We start from the raw sequence: 23,073 nt of genomic DNA, 5'->3' as shown, positions 1-23,073 counted from the left end.
ATATATATATATATATATATATAGTCATGGGACGTGGAGTATAGTGTGGGAGTGGAGTCAAGGGAATTGTAATAGATATGTATGATATTGAACGGGGGGAAGTGGGGCAGCAGATAGGGGGAGGGGAGTTGTGACTTCAAGGAGTAAGAAGTATAACTATTGCACTGTGTTGTACAGCTGAAACTAATTTTAAAAAATATGTATTTCACAATAATAAGAAAAAAAGACTACATTAGAGGGAATCAACAGTATATTAGATGAAGCAGAAAATTCAATCAGCAATTTAGAAGATAAGGTAGTAGAAAACACCCAAACAGAAGAGCAAAAAGACAAAAGAATCCATAAAATTGAGGAGAGTTTAAGGGACATCTGGGACAACCTTAAGCATACCAACATTTGCATCATAAGGGTACCAGAAAGAGAAGAGAGAGAGCAAGCAATTGAAAACCTATTTTTAGAAATAATGACTGAAAATCTCCCTAATCCGAAGAAGGAAGTAGACACACAGTCCCAGGAAGTGCAGAGTCCCAACCAAGATGAACCCAAAGAGGCCCACACCAAAACACATCATAATGAAAATGTCAAAGGTTAAAGACAAAGAGAGAATCTTAAAAGCAGCAAGAAAAATGCAATTAGTTACCTACAAGAGAGCTCTCATAAAACTATCAGCTGATTTTCTCAATAGAAACTTTGTAGGCCAGAAGGGATTGGCAGGAAATATTGAAAGTGATGAAAAGCAAGGACCTACAGCCAAGATTACTCTACGCAGCAAAGCCATCATTTAGAAACGAATCACAGATAAAGAGCTTCCCAGAGAAGAAAAAGCTAAAGGAGTTCCTTACCACCAAACTAGTATTATAATGAATGTTAGAGGGGCTTCTTTAAGACGAAATATATATATATATATATATATATATATATATATGAATAATAATATGGCAATAATGACATATCTATCAATAATTACATTCATTGTAAATGGATTAAATACTCCAATCAAAAGACAGGGGTGCTGAATGGATAAGAAAACAAGACTCATATATACGAGGTCTGATAATTAAGTTCACGAACTCATCCTAGAAAAAGTGCTACATACCTCATTGCTGAATATCACTACGGTCACTTTCAAAGTATTCCCCTTGGGAAGCTATGCGCCGATGCCAGTGCCTAGCCCACCCTTCAAAGCAGTTTTGGAACTCTTTCTGGAATGGCCATCAGGGCTGTTATTGTGTTACCCTTGATGTCCTGAATGTCATCCAAATGTCTTCCTTTCAATATTTCCTTTATCTTTGGTAAAGAAAGAAGTCACTGGAGGTCAGATTAGCTGAGTAGGGAGGGTGTTCCAATACAGTTATTTGTTTACTGGCTAAAACCTCCCTCACAGACAGTGAGTGCCGTGTGAGCTGGTGCACTGTTGTGATGCAAGAGTCATAAATTGCTGGAGAAAAGTTCAGGTCAATTTCATCTAACTTTTTCATGCAGCCTTTTCAGCATTTCCAAATAGTAAACTTGGTTAACTGTTTGTCCAGTTGGAACACATCCATAATGAATAATCCCTCTGATATCAAAAAAGTTTAGCAACATCATTGCAACAAGTTTGGGAACTTAATTATCAGACCTCATACGCTGCCTACAAGAGACTCACTTTAGACTGAAAGACACAGACTGAAAGTAAAGGGATAAAAAAAGATACTTTATGAAAATGAGAAAAAAAAAAGCTGGGTAGAAATACTTATACCAGGCAATATAGGCTTTAAAACAAGCAACAAATAAGGACCGAGTAATTGCACTTCAAGGTATTTATCGGAAGAAACCCAAAATGCTACTTCGAGGGGACATATGCATCCATATGTTCATTGCAGCATTGTTTACAATGGCCATGGTGTGGAAGCAGCCTTGGTGTCCATCAATGGATGAATAAATAAAGAGGAGGTGGTACATGTGTACAATGTAATATTGTTAGGCCACGGAAGGGAATGGGTTCTTGCCATCTGCAGCGGCATGCATGGACCTGGAGGGTATTGTGCTGAGTGAATTATGTCAATAGAAAAAGACAAATTTCACTTATATGTACAATCTAAAGAATAAGATAAACAAAAGCAAAAACAAACTCATTGATACAGAGAACTTTTTGATAGTTGCCAGATTGGAGGGAGGTTGGAGGGGTGGGTGAAAAAGGAGAAGTATAAATTGGTTGTTAACAGAGTAGTCATGGTATGTAGGGTATAGCGTAAGGAATATAGTCAATAATAGTGTAATGACTATGTGTGGTGTAAGATGGGCACTAGATTTATCAGAGTGATAGATGGGAGGGGGTTTGGGGAGGCAGGGTGAAAAAGGTGAAGGGATTAAGAAGTACAAATTTGTAGTTATAAAATAGTTATAGGATGTAAAGCATAGGAAATATAGTCAATAGTATGGTAATACCTATGTATAGGGCCAGGCGGGTATTAGACCAGGGGGATCACTTCTTAAATTATATAAATGTTTAACCACTATGCTGTACACCTAAAATTAATATGAAATAATATTGAATGTAAACTGTAATTGAAAAAATTTAAAAATGGGGAGAAAAGGTAAAAGGGAATAAGAAGTTCAAATTTCCAGGTGTAAAGCAAATAAGCCATGGGGATATAACATACAGCATGGGGAATATAGTCAATAATATTGTGATAGTGTGGTACAGTATCAGATGGTTGCTGGTGATCACTTCTTTAGGTACATATGTTTAACAAGTATGGTGTACATCTGAAACTAATACAATATTTTATGTTAGCTACATTTTTATAAAAATCTTTAAAAAATAAAACGGAATATCTCATTACAGCAAAAATTTTCTTCCCCTCAATAAAAAATGAAAATGAGGCTATAACCAAAGTAAATCTTCAAGTTGTTTACTTGTTAACTGAGCAAGGAAATCCATTTACCAATGTTGAGTCAATTAAGTGATGTTTGATTATAGCAGCCAAAGAAATGTGTCCAGATAAAATAAACTTACTTACAACTATTAGCCTTTCAGTGAGAACAGTTGCTTGCAGAGTTGGGGACATTTGAGCAACATCAATAGTCAATTAAAAAGCAAGGCAAGATATTCTAGGTGGTTTCCTTTGGCTGTTGATAACTTGACAGCCAATAATAACTGATACTTCTCAGTTATTTATTTTAGGAGGCAATGTTCAGTTTGAAGTGTCTGAAAAATTGGCCTCTATGAATACTTTGTGCGGAACAACTAACTACAGTAAGTCTCTGACTTACAAACGAGTTCTGTTCCGGAAGAACGTTTGTAAGTCAGATTCGTTTGTAAGTCTGACAAAGTGTTTTTTATACACCTTTGACACAAATATACAACGTAAAGCCAATGGTTCAACGAATCATGTTATAAGAATGAGCAACATCTATCATCTTTTCGCCTCGGTCCAATCTCTCAATTATTTTTACTTTTGTTTCATGGTTATTTTTTTGTGCTTCCGAGCAGTCCTCTCCACATCACCACTGCTTTTCCTCTTGCTTCCGAACATCCTGGGCTCTGATTGAGCACTGTACTACTTACTGTACACTATCGCATTGTACAGTAAGCACATAGCAGCACAACTGTGACAATGTCTGGCAGACACGTGAGCTACTTCTGTGATTTGTTCACATCTACGAATGTTCATAATGCGAGGTTCATTTGTATCTGTGAAAGTTTGCAACTCGAATGTTTGTAAGTCAGGGACTTACTGTATAGGTGAGAATGTTTTCAAAGAAATTGAGAAAACACAAATTCAATACAACTTGAAGTGGAATCTGCTAAGATGTGTTATAACTGATGATGATAAAAATGTGTGTGAGCAGTAAAGGCCTTCATTGGACAAATTTATAAAGCTTGTGAAAATGTGAGATGTTTAAAACCTATGGTTATTTTTTATATTATTCACCAAAGGTACTTTACTTTGAAGAAAATAGTTGTATCTATCATGTTTACTGAAAGAGTAGTGTCAAAGGTAAACTATTCACTCTTGTGGACTTAATCATTATTAATACATGAATTTTTGTCAAATAAAGCTGAATAGCCTGATTTTCCCTATCACACAGCAATTTGATAGCCTACAGAGGTAAAGTTTCACTGCAATTTTTTGAGCTCAGGGTCAAGACTGAAATTTTTCTGAGCAAATATGGATTAATCAGTACTATATAGGAGAAGAAAAGAAACACACACACACACACACACACACACACACACACACGCACGCACACACACAATTATAGATCCAGAAAAAACCCAAATAGCCAAAGCAATCTTGAGAAAAAAGAAAAAGCTGAAGGCACCCTACTACCCATTTCAAACTATATTACAGAGTGATAGTAATTAAAACAGTAAGGCATTGGCATAAAATCAGATACATAGATCAATGGAACACAATTGAGAGCCCAGACATAAACCCACATATATGTGGTCAATTAATTTGTGACAAAGGAGCTGAGAATATACAATGGAAAAAGGATGGTCTTTCAATAAATGGTGTTGGAAAACTGGATAGCCGGTTACAAATGGCACTTACAAATTTGGTCACTATCTTACACCATACACAAAAATTAACTCAAATTGAATTAAAGACTTGAACATAGGACTTGAAATAATAAAACTCCTAGAAGAAAAAACATAGGCAGTAAGCTCCAAGACATAAATCTTGGCAATGATTTTTTTGAATCAGACACCAAATGCAAAAGCAACAAAAGGAAAAAATGAGTAAGTGGAACTACATCATACAAAAAGCTTCTGCAGAGCAAAGAAAACCATCAATGATATGAAAAGGCAAACTGCTAAATGGGAGAAAAATTTGCAAACCATATGTCTGAGAAGGGGTTAATATACAAATCTATAAAATACTCATACAACTCAATAGCAAAAAACCAAACAATCCGGGCTGGCCGAGTGGCGTGATGGTTAAGAACTAGTGGTTAAGAACTAGCTTGGGATGCCAGAGGGCCTCGGTTCGAATCCCACATATGAGGGCCAGTGACACTGCCCTCTACAGCTAAGATGCTGAACAACAGCTCAACCTGGAGCTGGACTGCCATGAGTCGCCGGCGACGGCGTAGGCTGCAGCCCCTGCTGCAGTGGGTTGACATGGGCTACCGTATGTAGCCAGCAGCCAGCGTGAGCGGCCAGCAGCCACAGTGAGCGGCCATCCAGAGGCCGGTGACTGATCTGCCTCGCCTGGGAAGAGTTCAATGATGGTGCCAACTTGGGCCAGTGAAGCAACGTCCTCCACAACTAGACTGATGAACAAAAGGACAGCAACTTGTCTGTTCCCCTTCCCCCAACTCCCCAGCGCTGTTCTTATCCCCCCAATTCCCCAATAAAACAAACAAAACAAAAAAAAACAACAAAAAAAACCAATCCAATTTAAAACTTGGCAGAAGACCTGAATAGACATTTTTCCAAAGAAAACACACCAATGACCAATAGGTGTATGAAAAGGTACTGAGGATCACTAATCATCAGAGGAATTCAAATAAAAACTACAATGAGATACCACCTCACACTTATCAAAATACAAGACATAAGAAGTGTTGGTGAGAATGTGGAGAAAAGCGAACACTTGTGCACTGTTGGTGGGAATGTGAACAGTGTAGCCACTATGGAAGCCACTATGGAGTTCCTCAAAAAATTGAAAATAGAACTACTATATGATCCAGAAATTCCAGTTCTAGGTATTTATCCAAAGAAAATGAAAACACTAACACAGAAAGATACATGCACCCCCATGTACATTGCAGCATTATTTACAATAGCCAAGATATGGAAACAACATAAGTGCCCACTGATGGATGAATGGATAAAAAAATTGTAATACCCACACACACATAATATACACAAATAATGAAATATTATTCAGCCATAAAAAGAATGAAGTCTTGCCATTTATCTGAACATGGATGCTGCTTGAGGGCATTCTGCTTAGTGAAATAAGTCATTGAGAGAGAGATAAATAACATATGATCTCTCTCCCTGTGGGTTCTAAAAACCAAAAAAAAAAAAAAAAAGTCATAGATACAGTGAACAGGCTGGTGATTGCCAGAGGTGGAGGTTGGGGGTGAGAGAAATAAATCTTAAGGAAAAAAAAAGAATGAAAGACATTCATGCAGCTGCTGGGAGCAAATTAACAGAAAGTCCTCAGTTGCCAATCCTATTTAAGGATTTCCTCAGCAGAAAAAACTGCCTCATTTAAAGCCATGCCTCCCTCCAGGGGCAGGACCATATCCAATGTCTGAGGATCGTGAGGGTAGTAAAGCCCTGTCCCCTTGCCTCAGCTGGGGATGACTTTGAAAGGCCTGCTTAGATCCAGAGCCCCTGGAGCCTTGGTCAGGGCTGCCTCGCAGCTCGGCTTCTCCCTCTGCTGAGTCCTGCTCTCACTTCCACAGGTGTCGGTTCCCAAAGCCCTCCCTAATAAACACTCAGCTCAGACTTCGTTTCCCACAGAGCCCAGCCTACCTTTATATGGGACAATGAAACCTGAGCTCAGAATAATTAACTGAAGAATTAATTTTTGAATGCACTGTTTAATAAAACAAAAGTTACCTGTGTTTTGACACAATCTTCACATTTATGATTCTCTATTCTAGAGCCGAAAGATAGGGTTCCCACGCCCAGGATCACAATGAACTTTTCTGGTGCATACAAGGAAATCGCTTGGGCAGTTGGTCTTCCATAACTGTTTGGGTAGGGTACTCCACCAGACCTTCTCCCAGCAATTTTTGAAAGGAGGTTTGAGAGTATCATTCCTATTTGAAGACTTCACTTGCTTGAGCAGACAATATCCGACTTATTTCTATGGAATAGAAATATAGCCTTTCACCCCAAACTTCAGGACAAGGTAAGAAAAATGGCATTATCCCAGAATGGGATTTTTCCTACAGCAGGGTGGGGAAAGGGAGGTATTGGTCTGCATTTTGCCTGTTTGCTCTTGTGATTCTAGAACAATACTCATTCATGCTGATGAAAATAAACACACACACAAACAACACAATGTATGCATGCCTTTTCCCCTTTCGGGTTCATTCTATCTGGCTGGTCTTCCTCTACCACCTCCTCCTCACTGACACCAGCCGGTCTCTCTTCCAAGTTATTTCACAGAAGCACTTGGGCTCCAGTTTCTTGTCTTCCTTTACCTATCTAACCTAGCAATTTTAATATCCATAGGGAATTGATATCCATTTTACCAAACTACTTTCTGCCTCTTTGATATCACATCTCTAATTCTTTGAACCCCCACCGCCCCTGCCCAACACACGCACATTTGGAATCTGCATTCCCCTTCCTGACCATACTGTTTTCCCCTAAAGTATGGAACTGATGGCTGACTAGACTATGGATTTGCAGGAACTCTCAGCTGCCCAGGCCCTTCTCTTGAGCATTCATTATACTAAAAAGCAGCTTCAGCTACTATCTCTCCCACTACATGAAAAACTCTTGAGGTGCTCAGAGATGGTGATTTCCAAAATTGATAGAAAAATATAGAAGGCACATGACTGCTGATGGGTGTCTGCTGCATTTCAATGTCAGAAAATGAGTCCCATCTAAAGCCATGCCACTTTCCTTTAGAAAATACATTGACTTCCCTTTGTTGGTTTACTTATTAAATTGAAAGGCCTTATTGGAATCACAAAGATTATCAGATAAAACAAACATTTAGAAACTGGCGTGAGTCTTGATTTTGGACCTAAAAGTGGAGATATGTTCTCTCTTTCTCTCTCTGTTCCTCCCCCCCCACCACCAACCACCCCTGTTTCAAATAGGAGAGATGTAAAGATGCATTTCTCAGAGAAATGCATCTCTGAGCAAACCTCGACTAATTGGTCAGTACTGTGCTCTGCAGAAGTGAGACCGGCCATAGAGCTACAGAGAAGGCAATTATAATAATTATTCACTTACTGTCATTTCAATTGCATTTATGGGGAAATGCAAAGACGAAAGTGGTCAGTTCCAAAAGAGTAGGTAAGATGGATCATGAGAGATTTGAAATGGAAGAGGTGGGCATCTGTGCCTGAGGCTGACAACAAAGCAAGCTGTAAAGGGTCTTAGAAAAATCTAATCTCTGTTCTTTTTCTCTGGTTGGTTTATGGGGGGATTTTGCCTCCATGGACTTCTCTTTGAGCTTTTCTTTTCAACTTAGTGGAGGATTGGGTATGTTAAACCTTTATAACAGTAGCTTTGGTCCAGAGAGCAATCCTTTGAATAAGAGTAAGGCAGACTCAAAGAAGTGACTTGATGTTTGAAGCAGCATCTCAGAGAAGCACCAGCTGCCCTGTCCTCGGCTGTGCGTGTAGCTGCATCCTCAGGGCCAGGAGAACTTAGACAGCCGGGAAGAAGGAGAAGAAACACAGCTGTCCTTTACGCCATGAAGACCTGCTGTGGTCTCCCTCCACAATGGTTCTCCATGTTCCTCGCCTTGTCTCTGTTTCCATCATCCCAACTCGGAGTATTACGATATTTCCTAAGCCACTTACTCAAGTCTCCAGGGGCCCCGTCTCCAACATACCCGAAAGATTTCTTCCAGAGAAACCTCCTCAGAGTGCAACGATCACCGTGTGCTCTCTGCATTGGTGGTTCCCTTGGAACCAAACAAAAATCCCCTGGCTTGGCATTTGAGGGTTTTCATAATGTGGCCCTACTTGTTTAACAAAGAAATGTAAGAAATTAGGACACTAGGAAAGCATAGAAACTTAGAAGGGGAAGTTCCCATCTATTCCTCTACTCCCTTTCCCTCAAGCAACCATCCTAACAATTTCCCACTTATGTTTGTAGCCTTATTTCTTTTCACTTCCTGTATATCTTCAAGGCTCCAGCTAAACAAATATCCCTGCCAACTCTACATATTTTTCCTTGCTTTCCTGTTCCTAAGTCTTTGCTCATAATATTCTTTACACCTGGAATATTTAGAATGTTCTTTCCTCAATCTTTGAATTTCCAAATTCTGCCAATCCTTTGAGACCTACCGTCCATGTCACTTGCTCTTGTAATGCGTTTCCCAATGTACTTATTAAAAGTCTTCCCTTATCCTTTGAATTCCCATAGCATTTCTCCCAGCTTCCACTTACACCACTTCTTTTTTTTTTTCTCCTCTTTGGGTACCAAACCAGCCCCCTCTACCTAAATGTAAGCTCCCAGAGCCAGAGACCATTTCTCAGTTCACCCTGGGGCCCCCTACAACATGTGCCCTTAGACCTTCCAGGCAGGTAGTGGGGATTTAACGAACTCGCACAGAGTAAGAGAAAATGGCCTGGCATTGTGGCTTTCAATTCACATTTTCAAATGCCAATGACATCACCTGTGATGAGTGGGTTCTGTTAGCTTCTCAAACAGTTAAAGGATGTGGTGAGTCATTAGGGGTTTTTGGAATACTGACTGGCTCCAGGTGGCTATTTGGAACTGACAGGGAGCTGAAACAGGGGGAAAAAAACCCTAGACAAACAAAAACAAAACAAAAGAAAAACAACAACAAAACTAAAAAACAACAACTCCAGAAACAAAAGAACAAACAGATGATAAAACTGTTATTTTAAAGAGAACAATATGACTCTTTTAAACTGTGGAGTCAAACAATCCCTTCCATTATTTCTATGAAACCCAAACAGACATTTAACCTCCAAAACAACAACAAAAAAGCCCCAAAGCCCCTAACCGTCCTTGGCCTTGGCAGGCTGATTGCACAACGACTTGGAGGGACTCGCTAGTGAACCATGAATTCAGTTTCATTTTCTTTCAACAGGAGGAACTGGAAGTCATTTTCAGTATCAAGTGGGGGTAAATGGAAGAAAGGGGAGGACCATGAAAATGGTGACAGTTTCTCAGAGAAAAAGACACTCACACTGACTTGCTTTCTGCGTTAAAAACAGCCCCAGGGACGGTTAACAGAAATTGACTACTACATCAGGCGGAAATACTTTTAAACAACATGCTTATTAATTTTCTGTATTTGGTTTGGAGTACACAAGCTTCTTGTATATAAAATAATGTGATAATAAAAGCTTAATCATCCGCTAGGATCTTAAACATTGTAACAAACTATCCCATTACCTGTTGCTTTGCAGCATCGATTCATCCACAGCAATTTTCATCCTGTCTGTAGTTTTGCCAGAAAATAAAATCAAGCCCCCATTAATCCCTCCTCCAAATGCTTAGATCATTATCAATCCATTTGTGAGCCTACTTCTATTTAAAATTATTGCTACAACTATATCCAATGACAGTTAAAACAACTCGAAAACCCTTTCAACTGCGAGGCTTCTCTCCAAAACTCTTTTACCTCATTTGTACTTGGACTTGACAAACAATTTCCATTATTTTTTCAGTGATTTTTCTATTCAAGTAAACTTAATTCATTCTCCAGACAGAACTATAGTCTGTCTCAATAGCAGTATCAAGGGAGAAAAAGAGTTACTGAACGTTGACTATAATTATGAGTTAGGAGATAGATTATGAGCTGCTGTGGGGAAGGAGAATTATGAGAAGAGAGAGTGTGTGGGCAAGAGAAAATAGAAATAGAAAAGGTCTGGCCCACAGCAAGGGTTGGGCAGTGATGTCTGAGGCCCTTTCTGCATGGGCATATAGTGTGCACCTTTGGAAAAGGCCAGGGCACAGAGTATGTTCCATCGCGAGCCTGGGTTCTAACGTGGGTACTGATCGTTGCCTTTCATTTCAGCAGAGCAGCCAATGTTCTGATCGCTGTAGCCAACAATGCCCATTGTAGGGCCAATCGAGGCACCACTCCTTCCATCCATGAAGAGACCAGCCACCCAGAGACCTGGAGGCCAATTCTCACCCCTACCCCCCACGTTCTGTAGTCACCACGGACGCCCTGTTCATGTTACCACCCCCCACCCAGGCTTCTCATCCCCCCACCTCTCTCCCAACATCCCCAGCCTTTGGCCTGGACGGCTATCCTACAATAGCCTTCTAACTGTTCATGCGAACCGAGTCCTCTGCCAAACTGCTCTGTACGTACTACTTCCCAGGCTGTCTTCCCAGGCTCTCACTCCCTGAATCCCAACCATCCCGGAGGCTTCACATCCCCCGATGCTCCTTTCCACCACAAAGGCCCTGAAAGCTCTTCAAGCAATTCCTTCCGCTTGCAATATTCCTTCCAGCCGCACTGCCACCCCCATTCCCCCTTCTGGATCTTTCTGGTCTAAACTTGAGGTACGGTCCCCTGGTATATGCTCCCTGAGTAATACACAGGTGTACCTTGTAATTAATTGTTCAAGGCTCTCTTTCCTGTCAGTGTGTGAGGACTCTGAGGTTAGAGATTGTGTTTGTCCACGTATGTCCTCATCTTAATATGGGGTAAAACAAGAACTTATAGGATAAGGATTCGTGAGCTAATTCAAGCAGAGAACTTTGAATAGTACCTGAAATATAGAAGGGCTATGGAAGCTTTAGCTGAAATAATAATAATTAGCACAGTACCTAGAACAAAGTGTGTACTCAGTAAATATATGTTGAATGAGCAAAGGGATAAATAAATTGACGGATGAACTAATGAACCCACCAATCAGGAGGGCCTCTTTTTTTCCCCAACCAGCTATTATCTATAATAGAGTACCGGAATACCGTATAGAAAACAATCACCGAGAGAAATAATTGCTTTTCCCTGTCTACGGCCACCACAATAAATGCTAAAAATCGCATTTTTGGTTTCCTGTGATTTTGAATTTATCCTACTGTGTTACTAAAAAATATTCAACACAAGAAGATTTGGAATTAAGAGATAAAGGGGGTCAAATATATGGTAACAGAAGGAAACTAGACTTCTGGTGGGGAAAATGCAATAGAGTATAGAGAAGTCGAATTATAATCTTGCATACCTGAAAATTATATAATGTTATGAACCAATGTTACCCCAATAAATTTAATTTTAAAAAAGAGATGAAGGGATATAATATCACAAAATATATTTCCAGGCTTCTCAATGTTGCTCTTATTAACTAAAAAGTGTCTTTCTTGATCAATACCATACTCTAATTATTCCCAAGCGAAATCCTTTAGAAAACCGTGCATCTCAGGTTGCCCATCCCAACAAACATTTATACAGCAAATTTCAACCTATGTTGCCCAAAAAGAGAAGCTTTCCACCCCTTTGTTCTAGTACATTCCATACTCCAGATTCCTCAATGTATACATTACGGTATACATCACGTGCTGCTGGTCTAACAGAAAGAGAAAGGTCCCCAAACCAACCTGGGCTTCTGGTGTGGTTCTGTAGTTGAAGAACTGACACATTTATTAAAAGCTACAAATGAGGGTGGAGCCTCCGAGTTGGTGCAGCCCTGTGAAATTATCTGACAAAATTTTATTCATTTACTGTCCTTTAAGGCAGACTGTGGCAGTAGTTTTAAGTTATTTTGCTGCAGGTAGCTCACTTGAATTTAGAATAAACAGTGTCAACACATCAGTAATACAACATCTGTTCTTATTCTCTCTTTCCTATATCAGAGGAAAGTTTTTGTTTTTTTCTCAAGTCAACTCTTCTACTGTTGCCCTGGACTTATCTATTTCTGCCTCTGAGCTCTGTGACAATTCAGACTTTGTTTTTTTCTGGTCAGCCATCAATTTTGGAAACTGGTATTTAATTAAATAGATTTGATAGTTATAAAAAATCCTAACAAATAAATTGACAGAGTCTTCATACTTGCACCTTTAAAACTAAAAGATGCTATACTGAATTCTATTATGGAGAATGAGGAATACTGGGATTATTTTTATTTTTTAAGGATGGATAAACTTCACTTGGAATTTTTTGTTATTGTTGCTACAGCAGCACCTACTGCTGCTACAACTATACAACCTCAAGAAATATAATAATAAAAATGATAAGAGTGACAGTGGTGAATTGAATGATAAAATTATAATGGATTACTATTTTTACTTTTTACATAAATAATGCAATTTACGATAGTCTTTGTTTTCTACTTAAGGTTATGTAACTTCTATTTATAAATGAGTATCACTGACCTGTTTTTCTCTGGAGCAAAGTGGATCTGTACCCAAAAGTGCTGGAGTTGTGGACCGGTGTGGAGGCTGAGGACGACGTCCTCGGACCTTCTGGGTTCCCAGGTGGGAGAGCTGAGCTCTGTGCGTGTCTGCCGTCATTTCTATCCACGCTAGAAAAGTGGAGAGCATCTTGCGCTTTCTTCTTTTCCTTCTTTAACATATTGACCAGAATATCTGAGAATTGACTTAAGGATTTAGTGACTCGTGCTTGATTAGAATGATCAAAACACGAATGTTTTAAATGGGATTACTATTCCCAACAATATTTACTATTTGTCACATGGTAAAGGCTGACTAAAGGAAGTCTTCAATTTCCTGAAGTAACAGACAGAGTTATGGGCAGTTTAGGAGGCCACTGGTCTTTCAGTATTGGTGCCATTACAGGAAAAGATAGCCAACCCAAAGGTCTTTCAAATGTTCCCAGTGGAAACCAATTAAGCCTTACATTTTTGGGGAAAGATTTATAAAAAGTAAAATGAACACTGAGTGGCAGCAGGCAATGGAGCTACGCATATGTCAATGAGTAGACAAGAGTTTCATCCAGGAAGCTGCTCAGGAGGAGTGGGGAGAGAGAATGCCAGAAGCTGCCCAGCTGGTGCATCAGCGAAATCAATCCTGGTCACCAGAGCACCCCCCACGAACACATGCTTAGTTAGAGTACATCAAATGGGGCTTTAAAATAACTTTTTAAAAAGTACTGTATTTTGTCATGGATAATGCACACTTTTTTGCCCAAATCTGTGAGGGAAAACTAAGGATGCACATTACACATGGGTAGCACTAATTCTGTGTCTATATAAATGTTTTAAATTCTTTTATTTATGCTTATGAGTTAAAAGTGTAATAATAAATAAATAAATAAATGCAAAAATTCCTTTATAATACAAAAAATAAGTTCCTAAATATAAACAAATAGAAACTTGAATTAAAAAATTAAAACAAAAGATTTTTTTCCCTGAAAGTTTGGGCCAAAAACGTGGGTGTGCATTATACATGGGAGCACATTAAACATGGCAAAATATGGTACCTAATATTTGGTCCCAAATGGAACTGAAAGGAGGTAAGTTATTAGCATCGATTTATCATTTAAAATGCACCTTTTGCAGGCTATTTAGGGGTATGAGAAGCACTGATGATAAGGGATAAAATCATTCCATTCTACCCTACTTCACTGTTCTTTTGGGTTCAGGTTGCCTGGAATTCTAAGGGGCTTTGGCTATCACTAAAAGGAAAGACTATAATCCCTCTTGAGAATGTCGGAACTCTAACTGCATGTGCAGTAAAACGAATTCAAGGCCTTCACCATCCTTAGAGATGGCTTCATTAACCTTAGAGTTTGAAGAAATATGAGAAGACTGATGCTCAGAAAAGAGGGGAGGCATCCAATTATGCTTATTCTTGGACAAGTCACAGGGAAATCATTTGACCTCCATTGTCCTTCTCAGCTTTGACTCCAACCTTCTGATTTCTGGAAGGATAATCAGTTTTTCTCTTACAATCCCAATGTGGCTTCTGTTCTTCGCCTCAAGAAAGCTTGTACCCACCAAAGGTGCTCACAATTTCTGTAGTGTCTAAGCATTGACCTGACAGAGAAGAACAAAGCTCTGCCTAGATCTTCCACTCCTGTTTGTACCGGATTTCAATAGTATTGGGTACTTCAACTGGTTCACATAGTGCAGTGACAACGTCCTTTCTTTAACCCATTCAACGACATTTACTGAAGCTTGTACTATGTGCCAGGCACTATGCCAGGCACAGGGCAAGCACAATAAAATGGCAGACTCTCATGAAGTAGATGTCCTACTGGGGAAAGACAGGTTACACACACACACACACACACACACACACACACACACTCACACACACACACACACGAGAGAAAGTGCTAGGTAGCTTATTTTAAAACAGGTCAGGATTGACCGAGCAGCTACTCTGCACTGGCTGCTACCCTTTGAGAGAGTGAATTTAAGCTGAGATCTGAATGACAAGAACCAGCCAGAGAAAGAGTATATCTAAGCAGAGGAAACGGCTAGTGCCAACACCCTGAGGAGAAATGGGCTTGGCAGTGGTTCCCAAACAGAGGCTATGTTACCACCCAGGGGGCATTTGGCCATGTCTGGAGACATTTTTGGTTGTCATACTGGAGTGGGGGGTAGGTGCTGTTACAGAAATCTAGTGGGTAGAGGCCAGAGATGCTGCTAAGCATCCTACCATGCACAGGAGAGCCCCCCCCCCCGACCAATGATTCTAAAGCCCCAAATGTCAGTAGTGCTGAGGCTGGAAAAACCCTGTGACAGAAGAACAACAAAAAGGTCACTGTGAACGAAGCCTAACACACGCAGGACAGAGGTGTAAGAAAGGAAGTCAGAGGGCTAGGCAGGGGCACCATTACACGAGGCCTCATCCTCAGGAGCAAGGAGTCTGAATTTTATTGTGAGTAGAATGGGAAGCCCCTGGAATACTTTAATCAGAGAAACAGCATGTTCCAATGTACATTTCATCAAGATCACAATACAAATGTATCTCCTTTGCTGCCTTCCGTCTTCTCATGTCTTCTTCCCCTTCCCATGCTGTTTAACTTGGGCCTTCTTTTGTGTCAAGCTCTATGTGGGCATACTAAATGACACCCCGTTGTATGTTTTCTGAAGGGTGTCTGAACTTTATTCAAACTGATAATGTCACAAAAAGGACATCATCTTCACTCTCTTTGCAAGAAGAACATTCAGTGTAGTTCACTGTCATTTTGGCTGCATTACTCTTTTTCTTGAGCGCAAGTATTATCACTTTTTTTTCCCTTTAAGTCATGTCTTTCTTATTCTTCCTGTCATAGTTTTGGCCTTCATGGCTCCAGAAAAAAATGATATGAAAATATCCTCCAGCCCGACTTTGAAAAACCAAAATTTCAGGAACCCTTCTTGGTCATTAGCCCTTGAGAAGGGTAAACTTGGTGAGGAGTAAATCTTAGCTGGTATGTTTCCTTCTTCTGAGTTTACCCAGTGTCTACAGAGGCACATCTTCCCTTTATAACACTCTAGAGAGCTCACAGCACTCTCCACTAAATTATCCTACTGGTTTTGCTCAGCGCTGTGATGGTGGCGGGGCAGGTCTTATGCTCCCCTTCCTAAAGAGAAGGAAACAGCTTCACTGGATAGTTGTACAGCTAATGAATGGAGAGCGAGGGTGTCAATCTGCGGGTGAACTTCAAGTTCAGGGTTCTTTTCACCATACCGCCTACACACCATCATTTTGAATATGAGTCCCAGAAGGAAGAGGCCCTGCTCGAGTTATTTAGTCAGGAAAGAGTCCTGTGAAGCCTCACATGAACAGTGTACCTGGATTTGCCAGTGGAGAAGGGAGATGTGTGTCTCTCTCTCACTCGATTTCTTAAAATAAACATATATGAACAAGCCTAAAACTGTTCCCTCTCTGTCATATCTCATCTCATCTCTCCTATATGCACAGACATTCATAAGCCCAGAAGGGGATTAAGAAGTTGCTAGGAGCATTTAGGGGAGAAGATCCTAGATTAGGATCAAGGCCAGGAAAAGAGGCAGAGCTCAGGCTGGGGCTGGAGCCAGGACTGAGGCCTAGGCCGGGAGCACCCTGGAGATGGATAGGGTAAGAGAGAGGAGAAGGAATGCAAGGGTGACAACACATGTGGGCAGCACTCGTAGACAAGGGCTTGTGTGGGAGTGCGGTTCACAGCTGAACCCACTGTTACTGGCCAGATCATAAAGCAGCTAAAACTCCCTTGAATCAGACATACAGTGTCTGCTAATACTCAACTAAAATTAAAGACTGAAGTTAATCAGGCAGTGTGCCTACCTCATATTTGTTTGTTTTTACCTCTTTAGTGCTGGATTTCCTTGTGTTGGTTATTTTTATCCATTTTGCACACTATCTGCAGCTAAAATGCCTTTTAGTAATTTTTCAAAAATGAATAAAAATATCTGTTCCTAACTAATTTCTTGTGCCTGACATAAAAAAAAAAAAGGCTGCAAATGTCATGAAAATGTCAAATCTTTTACAAGAAGCTTGAAAGATAAAATAAGAAACAATCCTGAGGAAATGTTGGGGAGACCTGAGGTCTAACTCACCCGACAGGGGCTCTTTAGAAGTCGCCACCTAGCCTGTCCTTGGAGGCAACTCCCATGGGCTGCTACTCAGCTCCCGAAATACACGACCTCCCAAAGCCCATGAGAGTTCTATCTTGAACACTCATCCGTACTCACTTCCAAATTTGGGAACATTTGTAAGTGGAACCCAAAGCAGTAGATCTGGCTTTTAAATAAAAAGTTACATTTAAATCAATCTCTGATCTTCATAAGCTAAATACCATTTGTCATTTTTCAGCCATCATTTGAGTTTCACCCACACGCCAGCCACAAATTCTGGGCCATGGTGAGGCTGTGGTCAGCCTGGTGTCCGGTCAGCTAGCTAAAGATAACCAGTTAACTTACTGGCTCCTGGCTCAGGACTAAAACAGAAAGAGCACCGCAGAGTAGTAACAAAAAAAATTTTAAGTTAAGAGATGGGATAAAAAGGCCCATACTTTTCAATAAACTGAATTTTTCCCTGCAATAGTAACTCTATCTGGCTAAAAACGAAGTCAATTTTTTTCTTTTCTAGCAACTCTGGTTTTCATTAGTTGCTCCATTTTGTTTGCTGAAGGGACATTTTACTTTGAAATGGAAAGAAACGATGTGAACTGACAGCAGGCTGGGAGCTAGGTGATGTGGCGAGGGGGAGACCTCATGTTCCCACTCCCCTTTTAAGCCAACAGAGGGAGAGTTTCTTATTGCCTTGGAAAGGATACTGATTTCATTGTCTCTCTGCTGTAGAATATCTCGTAGCTTTTTATATTCTTCCTCTTTTAATGGTTCTTGGCAGACTTGATCTTTGATTGTGGAAGACACTGTGCTCTTTTCATGGGTCTTCTTGTCATTCAATAGTTTCTGTAAGATGAAGTACAAGCTTAGTGTCCGTACCTTGATTCCAAATCTCTTTGTTGCTTTGACTCTTTCCACCTTTAACAATTCCTTGCACATATCAGACATGCATGTCTTTTCCTACCTCCTTGTCTTTGCAATGCACTTGCCTGTGCTTGGTATGTTTTCTCTTCCTACCTGCCCTCCCTCCATCCTCCTTCCTCACTTCCCTCTCTGCTATCCGACCTCTTCTTCCCTAAACTGGGAAATTCCTGCTCAAACATTATTTCCTCTTGAACTTCTATCCCTTGCTCCATAACTCCACACCACTTTTTAAAATGGCACTTACCATGTATTGTAATTATTCTTTATGTATCTGTCTTGTCCATGACTTACTTGTTCAACTTTGCCTTCCCTATGCCTGGCCCACTGCAGACTCAACAACAAATGTTTCTTATCTTAAAGAAGTATGCCAAATTATAAGTGAGGTAGAAGTAAAGGTTAATGATAATTGCACTGCATCACCATCAAAGGTAAAACCTAAGGCAGAGAAAAACTGAGGATTTATATGAATAAATCAAAACTGCTGGGAAAAAAAGTTGAGGACACAATTCTCTTGATATAGTTTGAAAATAAATGATTTTTTAACATAGAACTATTCTGCGTAGAAGGTAGAGATTCCTGGCAAAAGAATTAGAAGTCCGTGGTCTGATCTTATTCATTGGCAAGTAAGGTATAAGCTCTGAAGAAATGTAGCCACAATCACAGCCTTGGTTCAAAGATCATACCGTTCTAGACGAGTGGAGCTGGGCCCTAACCTTTCAAGATCTAGTCAACTAAGAAAGCTTTATTGCAGCTTGAACATAGCAGACGATGGCTTCTACTAGAGGAAATGCTTAAATTTACCTTTAAATGATGGAAACAGTGATGAATTTTACGCATATCGGCGCCAACCTCTAGTCTACTCTCTGGATCCTGGTCTTCCAAAAAGGATGTTATTAGTTTTTCCAGCCTAAAAATACATAATGTATGAGAAGCAACTATGAGCTAGAAACTTCAGAGATTCTAACAGCATTACTTTGTTGGTTAACATTTGAAGCACAGGATATTGTTCCCACTTCTTTATGGAAATATAAAAATCTGATTTGACTCTAAAAATTAAGGGGAAAAAAGAAATTGACAAATTAAAATCTGAAATGATGCAATTATTTGCAATTAATTTCTAATATATTTTCATATGCAGCTTTCAATATAAGAATCATTTGATTTCTGCAAGACATGAATTATAGCCAACCTGAATTTCTATGCCCCCGTGCCTACCTGCAAATACTGCTAGAGAAAGTAATGAAAAAGTTTATTAGTTTCATTAAAACTTCATGATACTCAGACTCAGCAATGACCTCAGTGTTGCTCCACAACCCTCTGAATCATTCCTGGTTGACTTATATTCTTCACAGTGGCAATTTCAAATCTTCCCACAGCTCCCAAGTCTATCACTACTCTTTCATTCTCTAGCAATAATGTTGCATCTCACTAGACCAGGGGGCGGCAAACTGCAGCTCATGAGCCACATGTAGCTCTTTGGGTATGTACATGTGTGCATTTTTCTTATTTTAGTAAAGATATAATTAATACTATTACTTGTTAATAATATTACCTTAAATTTTCCTTATTTGTAAAAATATATTTACGGCTCTCGAATAATTTTTAAATTGTTGTGAGGGACAGGATTGGCTCTTCTGTCTCAAAAGTTTGCCAACCCCTGCACTAGACTGAGACAGTCAAAGATGTTACAAGTGGGTTCCTTTGGTTTCTGTTTCCTTCATCTCAGAGTGTTTATGCCTCACCACTCAGGCCCTCTTCCTTCTTTTATATATTTTGAATAATATCCTTCCTCTTTCTCATGACCAACTTCTCCCACTGGGCTCTCTTTAGGCATACACCAGGGTTACCTGATTAATTCCCTCCTTATCACCTCTCCACACTGACTCCTTCCCTTCTGCTTACAATGATTTTCGTGTATTCCCTATTCTAAAATGAAACAAAATGGAAATCAAAACACCTCCTTTGGTGCTTCCATTTAACCACTCTATTCTGAAGTGCTACTCTAGTTTGTAGCTTTATGTGAGCTCATTACAGCCCACCTTGTATTCTAGAATCCCTGTAGCACCTTGGCTCCCCCATGAGTTTATAAGCATCATGAGGCCATGATGCTTTTATTCATCTTTGTGTTCCCTCTCCCAGACCCTGTATGAAGGGCAGTGCACACATTCAGTTCTCAATACCAATATGTTAATTAATGGATTCATTTCCATGGAAATTAGTCCCCTCTGTGTTGAGATGGAGCTCTTTATACGGAAGGTGTAAGCAATCAGTATCAAAGGTGTTAAGTATCACAATAGAACAGCGGCAGATCCGTCTCATTATTATGAAAATATTTGCATACTTTCAGCATCCTTTTTAACTGTGTCCATTTCCCTTCTACTGTTACTACCAGCCCATTCAGACAAGATATAATGATTTCCATCCCATAGCAGCAGTTTGGGATTTTATTTCTCTTTCTTCCTACCATCTGTGACATGTAACAGCTGATGTTTACAAGTGTGAGACAATTTATATTATAATTTTAAGGAGTTTTTTTCAGGTGGAGGGATATTTGTCATTTGTACTATTTGCTGAATGACAGTATGTTTCTTTGTAGACTAGAAGCTTCACACCACCAGATACACAGAGAGATTAATTTCTGATACAAATGTTTTTATGTTTTATATAAAATCTTATATAATGCATGCTTATGAAAAAAATTCCAAACAATGCAGATGTGAATAAATTAGAAAGTAATCATTCTTTTCCTCCCCCTCCCCCATCACCATTCCCATCTTCTTTATTTACTCTTGATACCTTCGGGAATCCATTGTTATCAGTTCAAATATGTTCTTGTAGATCTTAACAAAGCAGATACCTTCAACCATATGTTATTTGTAGATTTTGTTTGTTTTTATAAAAATGAGACCACACTATGAATAGTGGTTGGCATCATTATTTTTCTAAACAATTTATCACAAATAATCTTCCATGTCAGCACATATGTAGTAGAGCTATTTCATTTTTAATGCCTACATAATGTTCCACAGTATAGGTGTATTGATCCTCTCATAATGGATATTGAGGCAACATATTCATAGTTGCTACTTTCCTCTGTAACTCATGAGGAGGCCTGGGTCTACAATTCCCACTTAACGAAGCTTCAAAAAACAGTAATGTTTATCTCCTTGCATTTTCCCTGAATACTTGGCAGAAATTCTGGAACTCTGAAAATCACCATTAGTTCTATAATATACCCATTGTCTGGAGTAAAAGCATTTTATGATTTCCAGTGTCCATAAAATTTCCAATGGACAGTATCAGGTTAGAATCAACGGTTAACCAATCAATTCTTCCTTCTTGCTTTTTTTTTTTTTTAAATAATTTCTTCTGTACAGTTGGATTATAAAGTATATATTCTAGGAAACATTTCATGAAGGAGGGCTGAAGTGGAATCCTAGTTCACAAGAAAGCACTGTAAGATACCAGCCTGATGACTGGATGGGTGACTGCTTGGCAGATCACTCAGTCTCACTGGGCTTTGGCTATTCCATCAAGACTTTTGTTCACACAATAACAGTATAGGGTACAAGGAGGACCAGGGACATGATCCAAAGCAAGAACTTCTTCCTAATTGAAAGAACTGATTTACCCTTCCTGGGGCTCAATTAGTTGGCTACAAAACTAAGAATGAAAATCAGGCTTTGGATGTGCCATTTTTTTTTTCCTCAGTGCTTGAGAGGACAGAGCCCCTTTAGATAAGAATAATTCCTGGTCTTTCATTTATACATTTGATGTATTGTTGAATTAATTTTCTTATTAACCAAGGACTTGGTCTAATAATTAAAATTCAGTAAAAGTGCAAATTCAAAAGTTTCCAATGTATTTCTCTAGTAGTTAAGAGTGAACGATTGACCCCAAATTCCCTGCATTTTCCTATCTCCAAAAATAGTTCCCAAATTCCATACCTAGTCACGGCTCCTGCTGAGGGGTCGTCCAGCTGCCAGAACCCTGCTGGACAGTGAAGAACTGTTTGCAGAAAAGGCTCTCTAAGGCAGTCAAGTGCATATAATAAAGTCTGTTCTTTAAGAAGAGCCCAAGTAAACAAGAAACTTTATTTTTTCCCTACTTTCACTAAGAGAAAAGAAGGAAGAGAAAAAGAACCTTGGGAGAGAAGTTAAAATAAATGTAGACCATTCATTTCTAGTTCATATGGATAGGAAAGATCACAGATAATCTATGTGTGTCTGACATATAACCTGGCTGATGGCAGGTGACTGGTGGATGTTTGCTGACTATACCTATCTCCACCACACTCACTATTAATGAGACACCTCTGACAGCCTGCAGCCTAGCTCAGCAATTCTATTGTATTATAGATTTTAATACCTGGCCACATTAGCAAGAACTGACCGTGTTTCCTAATACGTGCTCTAGCCCCTTGAGACCACAGTACTCCTTTCTTTCTGCTCCCAATATTTCTTGCCCAAAAGTGAAGTTTTGTCTGCAGACATATTTCTGTGGAAATTTACATTGAATAGTGTGAATAAAAAAGAAAAGCAAGTTAATTATCATTAACAATAGCTAATATTACTTGAACAAGCACTAAATGCTAGATACTATTCTGTGCCTTTGAATACACCATTTCCTTAGTCCTCATAACAACTAGATGAGATAAGTACTATTATATCCTAATTGCATAGGTAAAGAAACTGAAGAACAGAGAGGTTAAGTATCTTGCCCAAGGCCACACAGCTAGCAAATGGCAGAGCTGGATTCAAACTTAGGTAGGCTGGTTTCAGGATCCAAGTTTTTAAGCACAATACATACCATACTAAAACAGAGGTACTGGATTTATTAAAATCTCATGTTTGGGCAATGTATTTATAAAATACTGTTTGTTTGTTTTTACAAAAATGAGATCACACTCTGAATAGTGTTCTGCACCATTATTTTTCTAAATAATTTATCACATATAATCTTCCATGTCAGTATATATATAATAGAGCTATGTCATTTTTTTTT

General features: G+C 39.4%; 1 protein-coding gene across 1 annotated transcript in view; it reads right to left on the bottom strand.

Moving 5' to 3' along the window:
• Positions 1-18,949, bottom strand: part of LOC109375848 (kinesin-like protein KIF6) — a 231,011-nt gene extending 212,062 nt beyond the window's left edge. The window contains exons 1-3 of the mRNA XM_019631364.1: positions 18,871-18,949; positions 17,853-17,991; positions 12,998-13,210 (exon numbers count right to left, since the gene is read on the bottom strand). Coding sequence (XP_019486909.1) covers positions 12,998-13,210; positions 17,853-17,991; positions 18,871-18,906 — 388 coding nt within the window. The 5' untranslated portion in view covers positions 18,907-18,949. The remainder of the gene's footprint in view (positions 1-12,997; positions 13,211-17,852; positions 17,992-18,870) is intronic.
• Positions 18,950-23,073: the final 4,124 nt, after the last annotated feature.

This window comes from Hipposideros armiger, unplaced genomic scaffold, assembly GCF_001890085.2.
Source record: "Hipposideros armiger isolate ML-2016 unplaced genomic scaffold, ASM189008v1 scaffold_993, whole genome shotgun sequence".
Classification (NCBI taxonomy): Eukaryota; Metazoa; Chordata; class Mammalia; order Chiroptera; family Hipposideridae; genus Hipposideros; species Hipposideros armiger.
Note: the sequence above shows the minus strand (reverse complement) of the source record. Positions and strands in the feature narration are given on the sequence as shown.